At 38.3% G+C, this 16,996-nt stretch overlaps 1 protein-coding gene across 3 annotated transcripts in view; it reads left to right on the top strand.

The window, feature by feature from the left end:
* Positions 1 to 16,996, top strand: part of UTRN (utrophin) — a 339,710-nt gene that overhangs the window by 79,363 nt on the left and 243,351 nt on the right. For all 3 annotated transcript variants that reach the window (XM_015621645.2, XM_015621646.1, XM_015621643.1), the window contains 11 exons: positions 2,054 to 2,169; positions 3,179 to 3,342; positions 3,963 to 4,166; positions 5,163 to 5,344; positions 6,060 to 6,210; positions 7,648 to 7,767; positions 8,506 to 8,607; positions 11,483 to 11,590; positions 12,173 to 12,352; positions 13,634 to 13,800; positions 16,097 to 16,220. In XM_015621645.2, the coding sequence (XP_015477131.1) occupies positions 2,054 to 2,169; positions 3,179 to 3,342; positions 3,963 to 4,166; positions 5,163 to 5,344; positions 6,060 to 6,210; positions 7,648 to 7,767; positions 8,506 to 8,607; positions 11,483 to 11,590; positions 12,173 to 12,352; positions 13,634 to 13,800; positions 16,097 to 16,220 (1,618 nt within the window). The remainder of the gene's footprint in view (positions 1 to 2,053; positions 2,170 to 3,178; positions 3,343 to 3,962; positions 4,167 to 5,162; positions 5,345 to 6,059; positions 6,211 to 7,647; positions 7,768 to 8,505; positions 8,608 to 11,482; positions 11,591 to 12,172; positions 12,353 to 13,633; positions 13,801 to 16,096; positions 16,221 to 16,996) is intronic.

Here is a 16,996-nt window from a genome sequence, read left to right as displayed (position 1 = left end):
GCCTTGCTCTGCTGCTGAATGTGTGAAGCTTTGTGATGGAGACTGTGCCAGCTTTAGACACAAATGAAACCGGGGTGACCTGAGGGAAGCAGAAAAATTAGTTTTAGGCTGTTTGTTGTCCTTCTTGTTATGACTGTGTGCTTGTGCTTTGCAGGATCTGAAGTCTGTGAGCTCTGCTCTTTTCAGAGCACTAAGTAGCAAATGCCCCAGCTGAAAGCTTTGACTGAATAACTGTGCATTCCTGTGAGTTTGTAAAATCTGAGTCTGAGCCTTTTATTCCCCATTCCTTGGAGCCTGACAGCTGCTGGCATGTCAGAATTCAACACTGTTGTCCCTGGGCACAAGTCCTTTAGTCAGAGAAGCATAATTTTCCCTAAACTTGAAAAAAACCTTGAGCTGGGTTTCGCTTTTCAGCTTTGAAGGAGAGACTTTAAAAGCACTTGTGAGGAACAAGGAGGTTGGGGCAGGTTGCAGAAGTGGTAGGACAACAAAGCTATGTAACTTACATAGACAGCATTTTTCAGTACTACATTTTTATTTTAGATTAATATGACACTTAAAAGGGGAGAACCTTCATGGATTCCATTAAGAGATTTAATATCTTTATTTTCTCTTTATGTATCTATCAACAGTTGTTAATTGTACTACCTCTTGGCTGCAATATCTAATAACTTTGTAACACCTGCAGCATCTAAGTGACCTATTGCCTCATATAATTTTGTTAGCATTTTTCTGTACCAGTCTCTTTTGCTTACTAATATTACCTTAGTTCCTCCTTGAAATGAATTCTGCTTTTTGGTTTGATTTTCTCACTCTTAGGTAAGTATCTAGTTGTGATTTATTAATACCTTTGTTTTCAAAGTCAGTGTCTACTAAAGATTTACATGAATCTGTGGTTATCCTTCTTGCTTTTGCTTGGATGTACATGAGCTTCTATGTACATCTTGTTCCTGCTCACCCTGCTTTCCTCTGGCTTTTTGCTTCTTAGACTGTTGTCTTAGGGACTTCCTGTTTCACAAACATAATGACTCAACAGATGATAAAGGGTACTCTTAAGTCAATTTACAACTGAATCAAATATTAAAAGAACTAAAGTAAAGCCCATCTCTTCCTCCCCAAGTTCTATAAATGACAGAATCAATAGCAGTGTTTTGATGAAAAGCCACCATTGCAGGAGAATGGAAGGGGTTTTAATAGCTCTGCAGCTGTGCTGCAGCAGCACTTGGCTGATGGTGTGCCACAGGTGTAGGTACTGCTGGGAATGGGCCCTGTTTGCTGCCTCTGCTTGCTGTTGTGTGCTCTGCTCTTTCCCCCTGAGACCCACCACTGTCTTTTGGGTTCTCACCTGGACTGGAGGTGCCCTTGGGTTAACTCTGATCTTTGATGAAGGCTGCTGACACTGCAAATTGATCAGCTCCTTGGCCTGATTAATGCTGGGATGTGCAAGATTTGCACTTGTGATGGGGTGTTCTCTTGTAGGCTGTTTTTTATTACTGGGGGGAACAAGACCATGAGTGGGTGGGGTGGAGACTGCTGTTTCTCCTGGCTGTGGTGGCCTGGGGTGGTCACTGAGCCACATCACAAGTTTGGAATGAGGTTTTCCAGGAACAGAGTGACTCTTGATTACCCAGCAGGGCCTGATGCAGAAAATGTGTAGTAACAGTAATGCTGTAAAAGCAACACTTGCAGAAAACGGGTTCTGGGATAAATTTTCGAGGTTATGCACTCTTGTTAGCGGTATTTGTTTTCCTGTTGAAATTAATGACTTTATGTTTAGGACTCAGAATAGAAGGTGGATGTTGCTGTGGGCATGCAGTCAGTTAATTAATTAGTGATTGTCAGGTTCTCATTAATAATTGAGAATCATGCTTTTATTTTTTTTTTTGCATTTGTGTTTACACACTTATGTTGGTATTTGGTATATATGTGTATGAATATATTATAGCTATTAATTAATATAACTACAATCATATGCATGACTTGATATTCTGCATGGTATGGAATTTTCTATGGATAAAGTTTGCTTTCATCCTTGTTTTGCTTTCACTTCTAGACCTGAGTTGTTCAGCTGGGATAAAGTTACAAAGATGTCCCCGGTTGAAAGACTGGAAAATGCTTTCAACATAGCCAAGAACCACCTAGGAATAGAGAAACTATTGGATCCTGAAGGTGGGATACAGTTATTTTACTTGACAAGAAGCTTTTTTTGAGCTCTTTCAAAAGATATTTCTTCCATTGATACTAAGTATGAATAACACATTTGTGCAGAGCTGTTTAATTTCAAGCCTTTACATTTGGATTTAAACAAATGCCATTTGTTAGAGTAAGGGCATGGATGTGTATGTGTAGGCTTTGGCATTTTGAATATTAAGGTTCAGGTTGACTTTCCATACAGAGACTGTGTACTGAAGCTGAAGTTGGTATGCTGACTTTGTTTCCCTTTGGGTAGGAGTTGTGCTGTAAGGGTGTGTGCTTTCCAGGTGCAACAGTGCATTCTGTAGGATGGGGTGGTTTAACAGCTCATAATTTATTTTTCTTTACGTACACAGTGAGTAGCAGTAGCTGCCTAGGAATGCTTACCAGGAAACCTTGATGGCTCCTTTTTAAAATACTGACCTGCTGCTCTGCCATGAAGCGAGCCTTCAAAGATTCATGCTCTAGGACAAGCCCTCTAACTTCAAACACTACCTTCTTATGAAGAACAAAAGTATTAGCTGAATGGGTACTGTTCATAACCCTAACAAAGTGATCCTGTCTCAGTGAAATTCCTTCCAGTGTGGAAAAAGAGAAAATTACCTGACTAACAATGGGAAGGGGGATAGAGCCTAAGTGGAAATGTTTGTTTATGCAGGATCCTGTCCTTGAACTACATTTCTGCTTGGGAGATGCTTCAGAACAATTTTCCCCATACAAATTTTATTCCTTAGCAACTTCATGTCTGGGTTCTTACTTCAAAGAGATCAAGAATTTTAATGTGAATTCACTTCCAAACATAGAAATTTTAATTTTAATTTTTTTTTTCCTCCTTCATGCTACTTTTAATGTCAAACCTGGTCTCTGAGTTAAAAGCTTATGAAAGGCTGTTTGAACAATATGTGAATTGTTACCTGTGCTCTATGTAATGATTTTAAAAATTGTTTTCATTTATTTTTTCCCATGTTTTATCTTTTTGATGCAGATGTTGCTGTACAGCTTCCAGACAAAAAGTCCATTATTATGTATTTAACTTCTTTGTTTGAGGTCCTCCCTAAGCAAGTTACAATTGAAGACATTCAGGAGGTGGAAACCCTTCCAAGGAGATATAAGCAGGAATGTGAAGCTGGAGAATTCAGTATGCAGCAGGTGTGTTTGTCATCAAAGCCAGCCTTTCTTTTCTTGAGTTGTCATTTTAGCTGATCTTCATGTTTGTCAATTATCTTTGGAACATGTCTTCTGTCCTGAGCAACACAACTGGGAAAATGCGAAAAATCACAGCAACTTCTTTGTCATTAACTTAGGTCTTTCTGTCTTCCTTTTTCTTTTCTGAAACATGTTTGTATATTGAGGTATAAAGTTCCATTTGTGTTATGCTGCCTTTTGTTTTGGTTTTTTTGGTGTACTTTTATTTATTTATTTTTTGCTTCTGTTTCATACGTCTTGGTCAGCTGAAGGGAGTGGTCCAGAATCTTTAACTGAATTTGTGATTGAACTTGTGGTGGTTAGTGGTAGTGATAAGGTTTTGTTTGGTTTTGAGATTCACTGTTGACAGAGCAAGATTAAAGTTGTCTTTTACTATCCTGGTTGTTTGCTAATGAGCTTGCATTTTAATATAATGACTTTGGCCTTTCTCATTAAAATGTATCCAACAATTATTTTTAACATTTTATGAAAGATTGAAAGAGATCTTGGTTCGATTTTTAATACCAATTGGGAGGGCATCTTCTATGCACTCCTAAGACATCTTGTTCCTCTTGGCTGCCTAGACTGTGGCACTTGAAGAAGATCAGGACAGTTCTAGAGCAGAGACTCCCAGCACAGTGACAGAGGTGGATATGGACTTGGATAGCTACCAAGTTGCTCTGGAAGAAGTTCTTACATGGTTGCTGTCAGCTGAGGATGCATTTCGGGAACAGGAAGAAATATCTGGTGATGTTGAGGAAGTCAAAGAACAATTTTCCACCCATGAAGTAAGTTTCTCTTATAAATTCTTCTGTTGTGGTTTGGCTTCTTTTTTTTTTTTTTTTTGTGTGTATGTAAATAAGCTGCAGAACTTCCATTTCCTAGTCTTTATTCAAGGCAAAATTCTTCTTTTTAGAAGAACCTTGAATGAAACATGCTTTGAAACCTTAATGTAATTTTTTATTAAGGCTGTTGCCTTTGGTAGCTAGTTTACTGGTGTGCATAATACAAAGGCAGTATTATCCAGACTGGGTTGTACTTCTCTGCTGCCAATTACTAAAAAGCCTGGTCAGCCTTTTGCCACTTGCTGTTAAATAAGGGTAATACTGAAACTGATAATCAATTTATTCAGTAGTCTTCCTCTGATGATTAGGATACTTTGTTTCAGAAACATGCTTCCAAATGACTCTTTTCCAAATTTTGGTTTGACTACTAATTTGGTTCTAAATCTGAACAAATGTCCTAATGTTGTTAGAAGTTTGTCATGTTAGATGGTTTACTTTTCTCCTGTGTCAGCTTACTGTATAAAATAGAATATAGAGTTTGAATGCTGATCAATAGGAGGAATTCTTTCCTTGGGCTGTAGTTTTAAAGCCATGAAGCAAAGGAAGAGGTGTTCTGGATTTACAGTAAATATATATTGCTAACTCATAGGGTTCTAATCTTTCCTGCAATAGATTTCAGATGTTGTTTTATGTTCTGTTGACCATAGGTCATTTCCTGTTTCATTCTTGGTGTGTTTGTTTGAAGGCTTTCTTCTCCCAAGCAGATCATTAAGGTGGTCAGCTTTTTTTCTTTGTTTTACTGGACCCAGAATTTTTGTAGTGCATGGAAAATATTGTGTCAAGGAAAGGAACAGGTCTGCCATCCTCGTGTATTTGATGGTGCCAGCTCCTTCCTTTTCAAACAGCACTGTTTCAAAGATGATAAATTTTTAGGATATTTACCAACTCATAAACTCTGATAGGACCTCACAGTGATGTCTCTGCTTGTACCATTTCCAGGGTTTTATGATGGAACTGACTGCGCACCAGAGCAGTGTGGGCAATGTTCTGCAGGCTGGAAACCAGCTGGTGGCCCAGGGAAATCTGTCACCTGAAGAAGAGTTTGAGATCCAGGAGCAAATGCTGCTGCTGAACTCCCGCTGGGAGGAACTCAGGGTGGAGAGCATGGACAGGCAGTCCCGGTGAGTTCATGGCACTTAACCTCTTCTAGAGAATCAGGACTGACCTCTGGTGCTTGCTGTGTTTTGGAGAATTTGGTTTGTATCCCTTTGTAAGACTTATGTTTTTAGAATTAACATTTCAGTTCGTGACACAAAATCCACCTTCATTCTTTCTAAGGTGAAACAAATGGAATGAGTATAACTGATTGGGTTTTTTTTTTGGTCATCGTGTAAAGTATTTTGTGAATTGTTATGTAGATGTGCCAGGCTTTGTGTACAGTATTTAACTGCAGTGGTTGCATAAACTACTCAAACAATATTAGAAACACATTCAAGTTTCTCAATAAAGCATACAGTGGATGTGGATATCTATGGGTACTTACATAACTAAAAAGCTTTTAGAAGAATTTTTTCCTACATATGCATTACCAAGGTAAGAGCTGCACATCAAGGGAAAAACTGTTTTTTGTTAGGACTTTCAGCAAGCAGTGGTTTTATTAGCAGCAGTCCCCTGTGGAAGAAACAATCCCTGATGTAAGTTGCATAATTAATGAACATTTTTTATTGAGAAAGAAACAAGGATACTTATCTGTATTCCTTAGCTTAATGGTGAAAATTTTATTTGATGATAGGTAACAGTTTTATGTACGGCCTTGCTTCTTTCCTATATGAGCTAGAATTTAGTTGCTTTCCTCGGGAAGCTGTGTCTGAGGTAACTCTGTGCTTCCCCCTGCAGCCTGCATGACATGCTGATGGAGCTCCAGAAGCAGCAGTTGCAGCAGCTGTCTGACTGGCTGACAGTCACGGAAGAACGCATTCAGAAGATGGAATCTCAGCTTCTAGCGGAAGATTTGGAGTCGCTTCAAAAACAGCTGGAGGAGCACAAGGTAAACCTTTTGCCTGTTAGGTAATATGTATGAGAGAAGTACTTGGAAGATGCCTATGTTGGTGGATTCCTTGACTAAGAAACTTGATTGTGTCAGAAGTCACATATGGCTGCATTTGGAGTTTGCAAAAGGATGATGATGGTGTAGAAAGGAGTTAGAAGCCTTAACACTTGAGCACTGGTGACTAGTAGGAGCTATTATATTTGCTTCATGCAGGAAATGTAACCTTTAGGGAAAATTGTTACCCTTATTTGTGCAGGGAATAAAACATCTTCTGGTAAACTGATGGTGTGAGGAACAGTATGGAAGGTACCGTGGACAGATTTGCCCTTAATTACTGGCAGGCATTGCTAAAGTCTGCTTGAGACTTGCACATAAAAATAATGTGGGAGTTAAAATGATCAGGGCCTTCCAAGTCACTGATTCCAGTCCCTGCTTTTACAGGGATTGCATCCTAAGGGAGGGCTTAGACACTGCTTTCTCATGTGTGCAATATTTTGGAAGTGCTGTTCTCTCAATTGAGTTTTTGGGTGCAAATTCAGCCTTTCTATCCTGAAATGTTTTTGTGAAGGAAAAAGATGTCCTTTTGTTATTTGTCATGGTGCAGCTTTAGTTTTCATGTTCAGTGCTGAAGTTTGACCTTCTCCCCAGCATGGGACATACCTCACAGAACAAGAACACTGGAGTATTTTTAGTTTGTGTAGTTTCCTGTCCCACATTTGCATTCTTTCCTTTGTTTTCAAAGTCTGGGGAGTTTGAGGCATGTGTTTCATAGAGTAGCTTAGGATATGCTGGGATAAAAGGTGACATTTACAGTACTGTAAAGGTGTATTGATTTTGCAGAGATATTTTTGTAGTAGGCATTAACCATTGAATCTGTTCTTTTAGAAGTTGTATGAATATTTAAATCCACAGATTGTTTTAAACTAATAAGAACTGCATGTTTTCTGCAGTTTTCAACTGTTACCTTAGGGGCATCATGGTCAGTTATTGCACTGTTGACATTTTTGAAATTATATTGTCAACTCTTGAAAAATGAGTGTTCCTAATGATTTGTTTGGCATATGCCCTGTGTTGCTTGCTTATTAACAACAGCAGCTCTGTGTAGAAACACTTAATCTCTCCTATGTATAATATCAGATGTATGGAAAGTCAGTGCAGTTGTCATGTGATTCTCCTGGTCAAGTATGGGGCATCCATTTTAAAGCACTCCCATTTTTACAGCATTTCAACAGAATGGTTTTGTGTTCTTTTCTATCAGCCTTTTGCTTACAATTTTTAAACTATGCAGTGATGCCCACTGGTAAAATGTGGGCTTAGCTGTTGAATCTGAAATACCAAAGTTCCTTTGCTACAGCAGCTGTGACAGACACTGTGGCCAAAATAGCAGATTAGCAAATGCATTCAAAGTTGGTAACCTCTGATTTGTTCTTGTAGAGCCTGCAGAGTGATCTAGAGGCAGAACAGGTGAAGGTCAACTCGCTAACACACATGGTGGTCATTGTTGATGAAAGCAGTGGGGAAAGTGCAACAGCTGTTCTGGAGGAACAATTGCAGGTAAATCTCGGAGCCCTCTTTTCTAAACTGTAGTATTGGGCACTTCAAACAATTGCATGTAATTGTTAATCAGTGTTTTTGTGTTTAAAGTCAATTTATCTTAGAAAGTTATTTAGAATAACATTTTCTTTAGGAGCAATAGTAACTTAAAGAATTATTAAATCAGCTCAAGCTAAAACCTGCAAAAGTGCTTTGGTGGCATTCAAGCTCAATTCCTAGTTAGTCAAGCTGTTTTCATTCTCAAGACTTAGGTTATTTGGTAGTGTCTCCTTTCAGCAGTGTCATTAAATGGGAAGATGCATAGTACAACTCCTATTTCATCTAAGTTATTTTCCTTAGAAAGTTAAAATCTGATAGAAGAAATACTTGAAGACATGAATGCAATTTATCTAGGTTGTATCATATGAAGTGTTTTCCTGTCACTTAGTACTGTAACCTGAAGTACAGTGAGTACATGAGACAGAATTTTTCAAACAGAATTCATACTTTGTTCATTCCTTTTTAAGTCAATCAAATAGCTCAAAGACTTGAGCAAAACCAGAGTTAAGGCCACGTGTGAATGTTTTTAAAGTGTTACTCTCCAGCTCTGTGCAATCCAGCAATATCAGTAATTGACAGGGAAGTAGATGTAATGTAGAAACAAGTTAATGTGAAGTAGAAGTCACACTTTTGAATATCTGGTTTTGGAGTTTCTTTCTGAGGTTTGTGATTGTTCCTGAGTGTTTGGTGCTTTTGTAGAGGCTTGGTGAGCGGTGGACTGCAGTTTGTCGTTGGACTGAGGATCGGCGGGTCAAGCTGCAAGAAATTCAGCTTTTATGGCAGGAGCTGCTGGAAGAACAGGTGAGTAACTCTCCAGTTTCTCAGAGTGACTGGTCAATTTGTGGAGGGGAAAAAAATGAACCAAAGAAAGCCCAAACAGTCAATGCTCTGACTAGGACTGAGAAACTCATGGAAAAGAAATCTTGAAAGCATAGAATTTGTTACTGTTGAGGTTCCCAGTGTTTTTTAGGACAGGAGTATCTCTGAAGTGCAAGAGAAGTATTTTTCCAAAGTTTAAGAATAGAAGTTTATACCTCCTTATAAAATTATTTCCAAGGTATTGTGTAAAATGGTCAGGAAGTGGGAATATCTGTGATACTTAGAAAATTCATTGTAATTACCCTCTCTGGTAGTTTTTTAATTATAGAAATCCTCCAAATTAATGTACATGTGCTTCAAGAATGAACACATACACAATGGTTCAATACTGAAGTGTTCTCTTGCTTTGATATAATGCATTTTACTACAAAAGCTGCTCAAACACATGTGATGGCATAAAAAATATGGTAACACAACTATATGTGCTGTTTGTATGCCTAGAACTAGAGCTTGTTTCATTTCTCAGCTTAAAATATTTTTTGTTTTTTTCTTTGGAGGTTATACTGAAATTGTTTTTTTCTTAAATGATAATATTTATCACTGTAAGCTATTGTTTAAACAAGGCAGTACTCAGAGATTGTTTAGACATTTGAAAGAAGTAGAACAGTGCTGGTAATAACTACTGGTATCAGCTGCAGCCTGTTTTTTTTTTTGGCAAGGATGTTTTGTCTGCATTCTTTGGGGCTGCATGTGTGTTTCTCCCTTAACCCTCCCATATCTGTTTGTAGTATACTGATATGCATGTGAACTTGTTCATATGGACCCAGGGTTAAGAGTCTGGCTTATCCCATGCCAAGTATCTGTTTATATATGTTTCTTTAAAATAATGCTTTGTCACCTGTGCATGTGTATCCAGAAAATTGCATGCTAAGGTTTTCTGGCAACTCTTGGGCGGGATAACTTGGATTTGAGAAATAAGGATTCCCTCAAAATCCTTGCTGTGTATGTTCAAGGTATGGACTTCAGGTGCTCTTAGCTTTGATGACTCTGTCATCATGTCAACGTGTTTCTGACTTCTTCTACCCTTACATTTGTTTGGGGACCAGTCATTGACTAGTACAAGACTTTTAAAAGTACCATATTCTGTTTGAGTTGAACATTTGAACTCAGCTTTTTTTTATTTGTGTGTAGCTATGTTGCTCTGTAAAAGTGAAGCAATCGATTTTTTTAATGTAAAATGTCAGGTAGCAAATAATGAGGAAACAGAAGTTTGTTTTGGGTGGTTTAGATCAGCCTTTTTGTACTCATTGTTCGCCTGAACAATGCATTTATTGCTAACAGGTTTGAATTGCAAGTCTGCAAGAATGATCAAATGACTTGGAAAAATTACAGTCTGAAACTACTTAAAAATGGAATACAAACACTTTGATAACACAAAAGTAACAAAAAGAGTTTGTTACAAGCATTTTCTATTTTGCCCAACCACATGGAGAGATGAGCAACAGTGATGCATCAGCCTTTTTGTGGCTGCCTAGAAAGCTTTTGTACACCGCATTTTCAAGTCAACATAATCCTTACCACTCAGGAAACAAATTCCTCAATCAGTGCCAGAGACTTCTTAGCACTGTGGTAATTATGTATCAGTTTTCTAGGGAGAGTTATCTTTGACTGCTGATTTAGCAGAAATTAACGCATGAAGGGTTTTTGAACTCCTCTTATGCATAAAATATGTTGGCTGGGATGCCAGCATGATTTTTCCAGAGACTATGTGGTGTTAAATTTTTTTTTCTCACAGCCTTATGGCATTTCAGCCACCATTATATTTTCTGTCTGTAGATTTTCCATGTTAGTTTGCATTGGAAATGTAAACTGCCTTAGCCCTGTGGCCCAAAGTTGGTGTAGGAAATTCTGGGACAATGCCAAAAATATAAAGCTAGGATGGGGAACCTAGTGGCTGTTGTCAAGTGTGTTGTTCAAAGAACAAAAGGGTCTGTCTTGCTGTGTGATTTATTTTTTTTTTTTGTTTTTTGTTTAAAATAGAGAGGAGCAGCAGTGCACCAATGGCTGGGCAAGTGAGATTGATAGAGAGATGGGCATTCTAGTCCATGGAGATTGCTGTCTAGCAGCAGCATAATGTGGGAACATAATTTAGAATATATAAAATCCTTCTTGGTACCTGATGCCAGTTGTTGCTGGTGTTACTACAGGAGTGCTGTGTTACTGGAAAGAAGTGTAAGCCAGGACAGTTTCCTAGGGTGGAAAAAAAAAAAAATGGAAACAGTTAAAGATCTCTGTGTTAGAATTATTCAGAGCAGACCACTCCAGCTTCCAATAGTTAATGAAACAGGAATTGCTGAAGTTATTTTGCAGTTGAAAGTAGGTACCATAAACAGAGAGGTGACTAATTAATATCTGAGTCTTTGATCAACTGCCTGGACTAACTACTAGTGGTGTCACTTCTGTGAGAAAATGTTAGTAGCAGCTGTGTGTGACTCAGAGGAAGAACGGTGGAAAACAAAAGAACACCTACATGCCATTTTGATATATTCTAGTCTGATTTATAAATCCTACATTAGATTTATGGTGGATATCTGTTTGCTATATAAATAACTTTGGGGGAGGTGTGCTTTGTTACATTGAGAAATGGTTTTGTTGAAATTGTTTCACTGGAAGTATTACTTGCTTCTCTAATCTGGTATTTTTGTACTCTTTTTTGTACTGTTTTTGTTAAAGTCAACTGAAATTCCAGCATATAAAGACTGCAGAACTGTGCTTTCAATGCAAAGATCTTAGAGACAATTGTCAATAGCTGTTTGACAATCTTGGTATTTTCTTGTGCTATTTTTATTATCTGCAGTGCTTATTGAAAGCTTGGTTAACTGAGAAGGAAGAGGCTTTGAGTAAGGTCCAGACGAGCAACTTTAAAGATCAAACAGACCTGAGTGTGAATGTTCGAAAACTAGCAGTGAGTATTGATACCCTGCTTTATCCCATCAAATCTCATAGATTAGTTAAGTGGCTAATTACTAATTTGACCCTAGTAGGAGTTGGGAATGCATGATACATTAGAAGCCAGGCCAACATTCTCTCCTTGCCAGAATCTTGCACTTTAATTTAAAAAATATGTACTACTTACTCTGTGGCCATTCCATGTTGGTGTGCCAAACTCTGAAGCAGCTATCCCAGATTTTTGAGAGGGTTTGGATGTTATTGCAGGCTACCAGTCAGCTGTGCTTTCCAAAGTATAGGTTTGTGGTGCGGGTTTTTCTTTATTTCCTTGGAGCAGCTTGTACCTCAACTAATCATTTGTAACTGTTACTGAAGAGATACTGCTGGTTCCTCTAGGAGATGTTTCAAGGATGTGCTCTTTCAAAATAGTGTCTCTTAGTGCTTTTTTTACACATAAGAGCTGTTCATTTGGCTCAGGTAGTACATCTTTCACTCTGTCACCACCCTTTCAACCCCCTTTGCCTCTTAGCCATGGAATTAAAGCTTAGGGGAAGTAGAATACTTGATGTCATATTTTAATCTTTTCTTTTAACTACAGATTTTAAAAGAGGACATGGGTATGAAACGGCAAACACTAGACCAGCTGAATGAACTAGGTCAGGATGTGGCCCAAATCCTTGGGAATGGCAAAGCATCCAGTAAAATTGATGAGGATCAAGAAGAACTAACTCAGAGGTGGGACAGTTTGGTTCAGAAGCTAGAGGATTACTCCAACCAGGTATTTACAAGGCTTTATTACTTTTTAGCTTTTTATATGACTGTATGTATGAAAACTTCACTGTATCAGCAAAATTGTCCAGGCATCAGGCTAGAGAGGTAGGTGAGTGCTTTTTCATGTGGGGCTGACAAAGCTGCCTGCGTTTTTGGTCTCCAAAAGCCCAAGTTGCTAACCTGACTAGTACTATTACTCCTTTCTCACACAGATTAAGCTTCATTTTTCTGATGAGTAAAGCAGGCTTGCCATGTATTACCAGTCAATGCAAATGCCTTTAAACATTATAAGAGTGCTGGGACTGGATTAAATCTGATACTAAAAGAAAACAAAGGCAGAACCCAAACCCCAGAATAGATAAATAAATGGGAGTCATACAAGTATTTATGCTCTGTGAGTATGATTTCTCGTCTGTTAATAATAGAGTAGTTGTTTGTTTGACATGTAACAATGATAGCCAAGCTGGATTGTTCAATGTTTATTTTAGTATTTTGAGTGCTTGGTCATGTTTTTATTTAGACAGAACTCCTACTGGATTCTGTGGGGGTTTTATTTGACAGCTTTATAACTCATATGTGCTTTTTTTGGTGATATTAATATGTTGTTATGGTGAAAACTATGGCACTAACTCATGATCTATTTAGTGTATAGTGAATGAGTTGTGCAGTCTGAGTAGGGGTTCATTTCAGCCATGTGGCTTTAATTTGTTCTTGTGTTTGAGTCAAAGCATTAGAGAATGCCAGTTCCTGTCCCTATCCTTTCATTCCCCTTAAATATCAAGCACATACTTAGAATTTACAGGTTGAGTCTCCTGGGACTTACCTTATAACCCGATAAAGAATGTGGGAGGTTGCTATTGACTTGAGTGAGTTTTTAGGTCAAATTCACTGTGTAGCAGCTCTTTATGAAATCTAGGCTTGGTTTTATGGAGTAGGAGTAGAGAATGTAGAATTGCTATTAATAAACTCCAAGTACCTTTGTTTGTTTTGTGAAGGAATTATGAAACAAAATACATACAATGCTCCTTTTGTTAGTTTTAGTTCACATGGACTGGCATGATTCTAGTTGAACTGAGAATTTTGATGCTTGGTTTCCATCTGTAAAATGATAATAACGATCTTTTTCTCTGGAGTGTATCTGTGATAAAGGTGCTTCATGACAGCTCGATATGGTCATTTCTGGGAGTCAGTGAACAGGCTTTTATGTCTGAATAAAAGAAAATAAGAAAAAGCAACTCAGCTTGAATAAAAATGGCACATATTCCTTGCCCTAAATTATTTTTTATAGGTAACTCAAGCTGTAGGAAGCGTGGGAATGTCACAGGTTTCTCAGAAGACTGCTGCAGAAACACCATTGAAGGAACAGGTGGTGGTTAAGCAGTCCAGACAGGAGTTGCCCCCACCACCACTCCCAAAGAAAAGGCAAATTCCAGGGGACAGCGAAGCAAAGAAAAAGTAAGTATATATCACTGCATTTTTCCCTTGATCATTTGGATACTGCAGAGACTGTCTTGAGTTTGGATCCCTCTTTTATACAAGTGAGCAATACTTAAGTTGCAGTTGTGAGATTGGGCTTGGGGGCTTGACTAGATTATCTCCAGTTGTCCCTTCCAACCTTAACAGTTCTGTGATTCCTTTAATGGGAACAGGATGTTATATACAGCCTTGTTTTCAGAGCAGCAGAAAACCTGTAGTTTCCATTAATTTCAAAGGAAAACAGCAATGTTTTGTTTCTCATAGAAACAGGTCTTCAGTCCTGTATCTCAGCTCCTTTGCTGAAAAGAAAAAATTATATTTACTTTCTTTAGGAAAACGTCTCCTCTTTGCTCAAGATGTGATGTGAAACTGTCAAGCATTTTGATTGATTTATTATTTATGTCTAATCTTCATAAAATGTATGAGAAAAATGGGAAAAACTGCACAAAAACAGGCTGGAAACATTTTCTATCTCTTGTATTTAGTAATAAGAATAACACACTGATGTCTCCTTTGACAAGTCATTCTGGAGTGGCTGGCTCCTTTGCATATATAGACTCATAGAAACATTTGGATCGGAAGGGACCTTAAAGATCATCTCATTCCAACCGTCCTGCTATGGACAGGGACTCTTTCCACTAATCCAGGTTCTTTGGAGCCTTATCCAACCTGGTCTTGGTAGGTTTCCAGGGATGGAGCATCCACAGCTTCTCTGGGCAGCCTGTTCCAGTATCTCACCACCCTCATACTGAAGAATTTCTTCCTTATATGTAATCTAAATATACTCTCTTTCACTTCAGAAGTTACTCCTTGTCCTATCAATACACTTGCCCATAGAGTCTCTCTCCATTTTTGTTGTAGGCCCACTGTAGGTACTGGGAGGCTGCTATCAAGTTTTTTCTGGAACCTTCTCTCCTCTTAGGCTAAACAGTGTTTAATAGCTTGTGATGAATTCTCTTTATTAAATAAGAAAACCTAAACCTAAGGGAATTGTTTCAATAGAAATTAAGAAATTAAATGCTGTTTGCTCAACATTTTGCTTTTTGTGCTTGGCTGAGGAAATGAGCATTTCCTTGAAGTGTCACTGGTTTAAATCTTTGTCAGGTCATTTAGAGATACAGTAGAGGCTGCATCAAGACTAGGGAGTCACTGTGCTAGGAGATGTGTTTGCACAATGAAGAAGAGTTTTTTTATTAATTTTTTCTGGAGGAGGAATGGAGGTTTGAAGGGGTGAGGAATGCCCAAATGTTGTTGAGGACTCTGGTCAGACCCTTTGAGCTCTGGTGGGGGTTGTGTGTGCATCTGGATGTGCCAGGGCAGTAAAGCAGCCAGCAACTGTCTGTCCCTTCTCTGTGTCTCATGAGTTGTAGAAACTATTTTAGATTTTGAAAGCAAAAGTGGTTTATCAGTCATCTGTTTTAATAGAGTTCAAACTGTATTAGAACCAGGGGTTGTGAAAATAGTTCATAAACTTTCTGATGCTTTTTACTTAGGTTGAAACCAACGAATGACCAGTAAGTGGAATTTTGCCAGTTTTCCCATGGAATCTGAGTGATTGACAATGGCATTTATTGGGGTGTTGTTATTCCATGTTAGGATTCACATTGTTAAGTAATGTAATCATAATACAGCCTGTCATGTGGTCTGTACAGTGTATCTGTCCATTTCTCAAGTTCTGTACAGTATTGGTTAATATGAGAGTTGATTGGGGTTTTTTTTTGGTGGTGTTAGGTTGTATCTTAGAGGTTATAGGGGTAAGAAAGTTGTGACTATAAATGTGTCCACTGTAGACAAAATCAGTAAGCTGTAAGTTAATCTTTTGTTAGTGAAATGTGCAAAAATGTTTGTCAGATGTCACTGCCGCTGCTAGCTTTTCCTTCAGCCAAAATAGTCTTGCAGACTTTTGAAACTTCCGAATTGCAATTCTTACTTGTTTTGTTCCTGAGGTCTAGTTTATTTCTTTCAAAATACTCGGCATTGAGAGATCTGTTTTGTAACGTATTAAAAGAAATGGTTTTAGTTTGTGTGAAGCTGTGTGCACCATGTATTCTCAATTTGTTCTTGAAGGCTGATATTGTGGGTATAATTTTTATTATGGTAGGCTTTTAAAAGTCTGTCTCTGCCCTTCCTGTGAGTAGTAATATGAGGAGCATGAATTTTGTGTACAGCCTTGCTGGTTTGGGATCAAATAATGTGCTGAACTTTAAGACTTTTGATTTTTAAGACAGAGCGACTGAAACCAAAAAATAAACCACTGTCTGACCTTTTAAACTAGGTTTGATGCTGAAAGTGCTGAGGTCTTGAACTGGATTTCAAAATCGAAATCTGCCATTCAGGCTGCAGACATCAAAGAATATAAGAAGATGAGAGACACTTCAAGCATGAAAGAAAAATTGAAGGTAAAATGGGGAGATAGAGCATGTTTCAGTGAATACTCTACTTTGTATCTAAGCTGGCTGTCAGCTGGAGGTGTGAGCTGATCCGCATGCTTTGAGGGGATTAAGTCCCTCAGTTAAATAGTTTCAGAATTGGGCATACATGGAAATCTCTGACCAGCTGGACACATTTTTTTGCTGGTATTGCTGCATAATCCACAGGAAATTTTAAAAACATATATTTCTGATGTCTCCCTTGGAGGTCTGAAAAATGTCTGTCTTCAGGATTATTATCCTTTTGCACGAAGTAGCATATTTTGGTTTAATGTTTCACAGTTGGAAGTAGCCTTGATCGACACCACTTTTATAATTTTGGTAGAGATAGGCCAGTGGGGTGCTCAGAGACCCCTTGAATCATGCTGTGACACTCCTCAAACACTACCACCCAAGGTCCTAAGTGGTTTGTTGTTATAATGCTTGGACATGTTGTTTGCACTATTAATTTTGGAGAAAACCTGATTGTTGCAGCTTGTGTACAGTATTGCTGACCTGCAAGGCAGACTACGTAAGTTTACAGAATCTTGTGGGAGCTGTGAAATAGCCATTTTATTTTCTTTTATTTTCTTGCTTCTTTCTTGGCAGGAAACTATTCTTGCTGTTTTCTGTTTTTTGAGCATTCTTTGTTAATGAAGGCTAACTGGAGCATTAGCAGGACCTGAATCTGCTTTTGAAATCAAAACCAGTACTTCAAGATCTCTGTAAAGAGGCTCCTCCCTAGTGCTCTGGTGGAAAATGGTGCC

Source organism: Parus major, chromosome 3 (genome assembly GCF_001522545.3).
Source record: "Parus major isolate Abel chromosome 3, Parus_major1.1, whole genome shotgun sequence".
Classification (NCBI taxonomy): domain Eukaryota; kingdom Metazoa; phylum Chordata; class Aves; order Passeriformes; family Paridae; genus Parus; species Parus major.
This window is presented reverse-complemented; position numbering and strand designations above follow the sequence as displayed.